The sequence below is a fragment of the Amphimedon queenslandica genome, unplaced genomic scaffold, assembly GCF_000090795.2.
Source record: "Amphimedon queenslandica unplaced genomic scaffold, v1.1 AMPQUscaffold_13487, whole genome shotgun sequence".
Taxonomy (NCBI): Eukaryota; Metazoa; Porifera; class Demospongiae; order Haplosclerida; family Niphatidae; genus Amphimedon; species Amphimedon queenslandica.
Window position 1 is genome coordinate 386,151 of NW_003546277.1, and position 7,747 is coordinate 393,897.

The window sequence follows — 7,747 nt, forward strand, 5'->3', positions numbered from 1 at the left end:
ACAAGGAATGAAGGGACCAGTAAATAGGGATGACCCTTGTGTGACCATAACAGGGCTTAGCTAGTTTATCAATGATGTTAAGGGAGGGTTGGCAATAAGAATTGTTTGAGAACAAAAAGGAACACACAATACGCATTATCAATATGTGAATCATTAATTTTATCAACTAGTAGTGTGGTAGTGATGGTGTTAAGTGTGCATTATAATAATAATGATAAATGAAACAATAGCCACAAGGTGATGGCATCGTTAAAAAAAGGGAGAACAAAAACATGAGAAAATAAAGCAGGTCTTGATATAGACCCAGTCAAGAAAATAACAAACAAAAAGTTCAGTTTTTAACAGCCAGAGGAGGCCTGTCATGTCTTTAAAACTTGCAATTCTTTGTATGATCTTGATAACTGCTGTGCTGGTCTTGCTATATCTGGACCATCACAGGCTGTCTTCTTGTAGCAAAGACCATTGGACGCAGGACTTGGTGTGACACTGTCAAATTACTAGTAAAACTTATCTGACTGCTAGTATGTCCTGCTGATGACTTACTCAATTCCTCAATAGTGAACTTAGTGCAATTCTTCTGGACTGGTGCTGGCGGTGGGGAGGTGGTGACATCAGACTGAGGGGAGAAAGGAGAGGGACAGTCTGGACCAGTCTCTTCAACTTCACCATTGCTTGTCTTGTACTTCTGTCTCTTGTTACAAAACCAGACCCTTACCTCTTCTGGAAGTAGATCCAATTCCTCAGCAACCATTTCAATGATCTGACGGTTTGGCCTTGGCTCCTTGAGGAAGTACTTATTGAGGATAGAGAGAGCATGAGGAGTGTACACAACCCTTTTCTTCCTCTTTCGAGGTGGTCCTAGAGGGTCGACCTGACCCTCACCAGATAAGACCATGTCAGGGTTCTCAGCTTCATACAGCCATCGTTTGAGGACAGTCATGATAGTGGCAGCGTTCGAAGGGCTCAGCTGCATCTGTTCAAAACGGCTGATAGTACTTTGAGCAAAATTACTGTAACCTTTATCGGCTAGGGATTGACCCACAGCTCCTTGAGTGTATCCTAGTTGAATGCGCTTAGTCTTGAATTCTTCAGCAAAAGCCTTGAGCTCGTGGTGAGCTGGCGTTAGTTCTTCATCCGGTATCGAAGCAAGAGTGATGGTGTTCTTCTGGGTACCAGGAGAGAGGAGAGTTCCGTTCATGTTAGCTGGTGTGGTTGTTGGGCCAGTGTTGATTGGTTTGGAGAGAATGGCTGAAGGAGGAGCAGTCAGTGGTGACAGAGCAGGAGGGCTCTGAAGACCAGAGGCTGTTGACATGAGAGGAGGACTGCTACGAGAAGGGAAACTCAATGGACGATTGATGAGTCCATTTGGGGAATGAGCGAGCAGACCAGGAGGAACCAGAGTGAATATTGTAGGCATTGGGAAAGAGGCTGGTGGCTTGTAGAGGAGTGGTCCTGGAGGTGAGGTCAGCATTGAAGGAACTTGGAATGGAATGACAGGCTTTGGTCCAAAGCTCTGTTGCTGTACTGGACCAGGTGACCGGGCTACACCAGGCCATGAGCGAGGACCTTCCTCCTCTTCCTCTTCTTCTTCTGGTTCAATGTCTTCCTCTTCGTCATCAACAAGAATGGTAGCATTGACAGGAGCACTGGCAGTGGAGTAAGAGCGAGGGTGAGTAGTGTCTCTGTGTATTGGAAAGAATGAAATCATCACGGAGTTCAAGAGGAAGACACTTAGTACATTTAAATATCATTGACCAGCTGCTCAAAGCAAGGCAGAGAATGCGAAACATTAGTGCTGAGAAGCACTGTTTGATAATATTGTCATTTAAATGTTATTTGCTAAGGTAAATAGCAAACATGCTTGTACAGTATAATCAGCATCACATTATAGACAAACACTTTATTAAATAAGTAGCGCATTATCAGCATATCATGACAAATTATGAATTAATGCATAAAATGAATAACAGAGTTAGACCTACTTTGAATATGAATCTGCAACTTCTTCAGGCTGAGAGCAACTGCTACTGCAGAGGAAAGAGAGAGAATCAAAAGGTGTCATTCATCATGATCATCATTACCTGGTGGGCACTGCAGACACTGTTGTCACATGTATGCCAAGCTCTTTCTTTAAAGCTTCCTCTGTTTCCTATAATGGGAGATAGAGTCAATGAAAGGTAGAGGTATATATATGGAACTATGGATTACAAATATAATGAAATTCATTGGTCCAATCTACGCATGCCAAAACAGGAAATACATGAAGTAGTCAGGACAACTGGAGGAAGAGTGAAAGAATGTGAAGTATAAGGAATGACTGGTGGAGCGTACACTCTGTAGTATAGCAGCCAAGACTAGACACACACAGGGCTAATATATGCAGCAACACATGACCAGGTGGTCAAAACCAACAAAACCGGCACCCATATTTGGCTATTGTTAATAGCTGTATGCGCATGCCCGGCCCTCGGCTGACCACAATCATTATAGAATAATATCCTTCTCCTTTGATTATTTATTACATTAGAATACCCACAACTGGTGAGAATATTCATATACATAATTGAGTTATGTATAATAGCCTCCATGTACAAGTGTAAATATATTATGCCTTTTCTTGCTATTGATTTGCCAGGAGCCTTTTAAAGTCAAAAGTGAAGAGCTACTGTTGTTGTAAGGTTATTTCATTAAATTGTGATCACAGCGTATTTTAAAGGACAATTTTCATTGTCATGACATGAAATCAGTGTAACCTCTCTTAATGAATAAGAGATAGAGAGGGACCCACTTACAACTGAGACAATGGGAATATTATAAACAATGAAAACGAGCCCAAAGCATAACAATACTAATTATCATAATAATGATTATTACCACACAAAATGATAATCCTCATCACTCACTTTGAGGTTTTGATGTTTCAGGAACTGGAAGATGTTTGTTAGTGCCTGCTTGTCAGTGTTCATCTCTGAAAGGAGAGTATGTCCAGCGGCCATTAAATAAAGTCACAAAGTTTAGGATGGGAATGTTAAGCGCAAATCAACCGGGGAGAGAGAGAGATACAGGGTAGCTACTATCGACTAGAAGTGGTCGTGTCTTTAGTATCAGTGTCAGAGGAGACACTGTGTCTAAGAGAGGGATAGAGAAGGAGCTGCGGGTAAGGAGGCTGAAGTAACCTACTGAAGAGTCTGTTCTCTTCTCTTCCAAGATTTTCCCGTTATATACTCATGCAACTAGTCCACGGAAATTAACATAAGAATACGGAAAATTGAACAAGATTACGGAGCACTCTCGTGGTACTAGCCCCGCCCACTTAATCCATCTAATCAAAATGGCGGACAGGTCTCAAAATGAAACAGGTATTAATGTCACTAAAACCATGTGTACCATTAGTATTAATACAGAAGATCCTACAAGAATAAAAGAGGAAGGGAAGGAATATCCTGAAGAGGAAGGCGGAGACGATGAAAGTCAAAGAGCGGTTGATAGAAGGAGGAAGAAAGATGACTGTAGTGATGATGAAGAAGAAGAGATTGGTACTAATGGTAAGTACTTGATTGTATAGCCGGTTCGACTAGGGTATTCAACACATCCTCTTGTTGATCATTAGTGAGGGCACCATGAGGGCTGGGTTGATGGTAGCATTAGCTACATATACATGTTTTATGTGGTCATGGCACATAATGATCATTAGAATTCTCATTCTCATTCCTCAAAGGTTTAGGGTTTATTCTCTAATGTAATAAAGCACTGGGATTGCAGTCTACCCTACTGCTCAATGACAATCATTGTTAGTTCACTGGTATTGTAGCACTGGCATGGGGCAGTATTCAAAGCTGTACATGTAAATGTACATGTCTATCCTAATCTGTACTTGTGACTGTGTGACTTGAATAAATTATGAATGTTTAATGTTTTGTCACGGACTTGTAACATTATGATATCATATTGTCACGGTGATACTATATTTGCATTGTTAAAGCCAGTGATCATTTACTTTGCTCTATTTTTTGGTCTTGAAGTAACTCTATCACTAAAAGCCATGATTAGTTGATTCCCATACTCTTATTAGAAGTGTATTTACAGAAAGATGAGGCTACATACATGTATGCTGTACATGAATAACAGAACAATGAGCCAAGTCTGATGTAATTATTTTGCCAACTGAGCCCTTAGGTTGCTTATCCTTGGACTAGTCTTACTCTTTCTTTAGTGACATGTTGGCACTTTCCTCATACACTTTCAATGAAATAAACAATTATTATTAAATGTTGTATTGTTTTACTATTTGTGAGTAGCTAATTGTGGCAATTAATTAAAGACATACCTTGTAATGCTTTAAATTTTGATGAAAACCTCATTGGGTTATACCACTATCCACACATAATGCTGCACTGTACAGTGTACAGTGTACAGTGTATCATTATTGTAATGCTACAGTAGGTGACTCACCTCAGTATTAACTCATTCAATCATGTACCATGTAGATATACCATTACTGATATTAATATGGATTATGCTTATTCACCAACACACTAGTGATACTTTGTATAAGTACATTCACACTTTTCACTTGAAAGGATATTAAGTTGCTTCCACCACTCTATTCTAATAGCTGATGGAACTATCACCTCTCCAATTGTAATGGACTATTGTACATACCTACTGTACATAGAGTGTTGAACTGTCAGTATTGCTGCTAATAGTGTGCTCCCTGTTTTGATGTTGTATATTTCTTACATGTACAGTACATTATCATTATTATTATTTCTCTCTCATGGTCTGATGTATATTCTGTCCTGGCAGCCTCCACTCCTTTGATCTTTATATCAATAAGAGTAGCACCTACTCCTAATGTAAACAAACCTGCTGTTGCCATGGCACCTGGCTAGTTGCTAGGCGCTGTCTAATCTCTGTCCTATAGTACCTCTATCAAGGCTGGGTCTTGGGTTAATGTTGGTTTTTGATTCAAACTGGTTATAGTTACATTTTGACTTGAAATGATTATTTCAATTAGTTCATAAACTTCACACTAATAACCTCAGCTCAGCAACTACTCACATATGTACATGTACACATACCTATGCCTATATATTCCTTATAAGTCTAATTAAATATTTGTAAATCCTGCTGAGGCTGTTACCTGATAGCAGGGAGTGTGTAATTCATTCATTAGCTCCTCTAGTATTACTAGCCTGTGGTTTGGCAATAAGCTTTAGTGATAAATACTTTTGATAGACCAGCGCCTTATCTATAGACTTAGCGCTGGTCCTTGATCCAATAGAGTTGGTTCTTCTTTATGGTGGACTGTTTTTACAAAATGTCTGATATTGTCTATTGGTTGATATAATGATATGTTATGAATGGGTCTTAGTCCCTTGATCCTTGACCAGTGGGTAGTCCAATTGAGTGTTCTAAGTCTTCAAGGTGTGGGTCTGTATCCATTAAGAATGCTTACATGTGGTTGATAGGCAGACAGATATAAAGAGTCTATTCATAATTGTTGTCCTACATTGCAGACTCTCTGTGTGTCTGTCTGTCCAAATAAGGCCACCGCCTTTGCTTACTGTCTATACTGCTACCTCTACTGGTTTGTCTGATAGTCATCTCACTAGCTTTTTGTCTGCCCACATACTGATACTAATAATGATATTTTAAATCTGGTTTTAATGTCTGTTCTTGTATTACTGCAGTGTCTGATAGACATGAAGCGACTGATAGACATGAAGCGACTAATAGACATGAAGCGACTGATAGACATGAAGCGACTGATAGACATGAAGCGACTGATAGACATGAAGTGACTGATAGACATGAAGTGACGTCTAATGGAGACAAAGGGACCAAAGACAGACAAGAGCTAACTAGTGGGGGAGAGGAAAAGGAGGGAGACAGGGAGAGTGTTGATGGTAACCAAGATGAAGGAGAGAGTCGGGAGGAACAAGAAGATATTGAACTAAAAGAAGGCTCTGATCACAGTCATCAAGTGAGTTTATGCATCAATTAATTAATTAATTGAAAGTTAGGGGCTATCAATCAGTACATGGTCTCGGGCCAAGTTTTGCTAAAATTGAAAAGGAGAGAGTTCTTCATTTTTATTACATTTTCATATACATGTATGTATAAAATGTACTTATGTTGTATAGAAAGTTTGAGCTAATTTTAATAAAAATTGGATTGTTTACAATTTTAAAAAGTTGTTTGATCACTTAGCATGCTTTATGGGAGAACCTTACTGTCAGTTTATGTAAGAGTAATGTATTTATGATAGGAGGAAGAAGAGAATGAAGAGGAGAGAAAAGAGGAGGAGGGAGGATGGGAAGAGAACCCTGAAGAGGAGGGAGAGGAAGAGGCTGAAGTGTTAACAAAGGATAACCCGATGTTTGTCCCAAGGGCTGGCCCTTACTTCTATCATGACAGCAGGTTTGAGGATGAAGATGAGACTGGAGAAGCAGATCAGCCAACAACTGAAACAATGTAAGCTTTAAGGAGTTGAGCTAAGGCTCCTTGAAACAAAAGAGATTACAGTAAATGTACTTATTGTAAAGTTAACTAGCTATAGTCCCTTTGAGGCAATACCTAGTGAGTCAAGTGTGTTCACGTCCTGTTTATGGCAACTGTGAGAGGATGTCATCATCAAGATGACTGCATGGTTGATTCATGCCAGGTTCTGTTATGTCATAATTTAAACTGATTTGAGTGGGCGGTTTATTTGTATCCTCATACCTTTTATGGTAAAATAAATAATGATCAACTCTTAATAATAGTAGAGTGTGTGTGGGTGTGTGTAGTTGGCATCCAGTCCATTATTCAGTTATTTAGTCTAAGACACTAATCAAACCCCTAATTTGGTATTAAAGTGAGGACCATATGACATTGTGTATTCCACAGTGAGGATGGTAGCCATCTTGTAGTGTATCCATTGTAAAATGAACATAGTTTCTAAAGGAATGATAAACTATTCCAGTTGGTGAGTGGACCTCACTGCTACATAATGGGACATAGTTTTATTTGCTAGTTTACATTGATTTGTCTTAGGATAATAGTGTACACTTTCTTGTGAGGTATCTTTGTTTTCTTAAGTTATTGGTATTGGTATGTCTATCATGTGCTCATAAAGACACTCCAGTCCTCAGAGTCAGTGGATGAGGAATGTTCTTTGTGAATGTGATCAGTGATCAGTGATCAGTGATCAGTGATTATAATTAGATTTTTATGCCACATTCTCTTGTCCTGATCCTATTCCACTAACACCTGAATCATATGAACATACAGGCGGCAGGTCACTGGTTTCAGGGATCTACTGTATGACTTTTCTGATGTGATTGTTCCTCTTTCTTGTCCCTAATGCAGAGCTACTGTTACTAAGCTCAAGTGTCAGGAACTGGACAAATGGGAACACGACCTTTATGTGGCAGAGGAGCAGAAGCCTAGGGAAGAATGGGAGAAGAAGAAGGTATGATGATGACTGATGTTGATGAGTGATGTAATTCTTACCATTGTGTAGGATAGGGAATATTATGAGAATTTGGAGTAAGTTAATGGAATGATTGCTATTGTGAACTTGAACTTGACATTGTATTCTTTTCCATTACTCACACGGAAAATCTAATTCTTCTTTATTAATGCTCTGAATTATGTTATAATTATTATATTATTATTAGGAGGAGGAGGACCAGGCAAAGAGCTGGAGATGGAGCCGACAGAAGTGACAGAGGAAGAGGAACAAAACTTGGGGACTTTATGC

At 39.3% G+C, this 7,747-nt stretch overlaps 2 protein-coding genes across 5 annotated transcripts; one reads left to right on the forward strand and one right to left on the reverse strand.

Moving 5' to 3' along the window:
* Positions 1 to 77: 77 nt before the first annotated feature.
* LOC100635429 (POU domain, class 6, transcription factor 1-like) lies at positions 78 to 3,226 on the reverse strand. Of its 4 annotated transcripts, none has more exons than XM_003384635.2 (5): positions 2,904 to 3,226; positions 2,082 to 2,149; positions 1,983 to 2,027; positions 544 to 1,682; positions 78 to 486 (listed from the first exon to the last, which is right to left on the reverse strand). In XM_003384635.2, the coding sequence occupies exons 1-5, from the start codon at positions 2,994 to 2,996 to the stop codon at positions 419 to 421; spliced, it is 1,413 nt and encodes a 470-aa protein (XP_003384683.1). In that variant the 5' UTR covers positions 2,997 to 3,226; the 3' UTR covers positions 78 to 418. The 4 variants fall into 4 exon arrangements, with proteins under 4 accessions (XP_003384683.1, XP_019849423.1, XP_011410538.1 ...); XM_019993864.1 differs by having other exon boundaries at positions 78 to 497; XM_011412236.2 differs by having other exon boundaries at positions 78 to 1,682.
* A 105-nt stretch (positions 3,227 to 3,331) lies between these two features.
* On the forward strand, positions 3,332 to 7,537 carry LOC105316954 (uncharacterized protein DDB_G0283697-like). Its single transcript, XM_011412283.1, has 5 exons — positions 3,332 to 3,545; positions 5,694 to 5,986; positions 6,272 to 6,477; positions 7,354 to 7,456; positions 7,508 to 7,537. The coding sequence occupies exons 1-5, from the start codon at positions 3,332 to 3,334 to the stop codon at positions 7,535 to 7,537; spliced, it is 846 nt and encodes a 281-aa protein (XP_011410585.1).
* Positions 7,538 to 7,747: the final 210 nt, after the last annotated feature.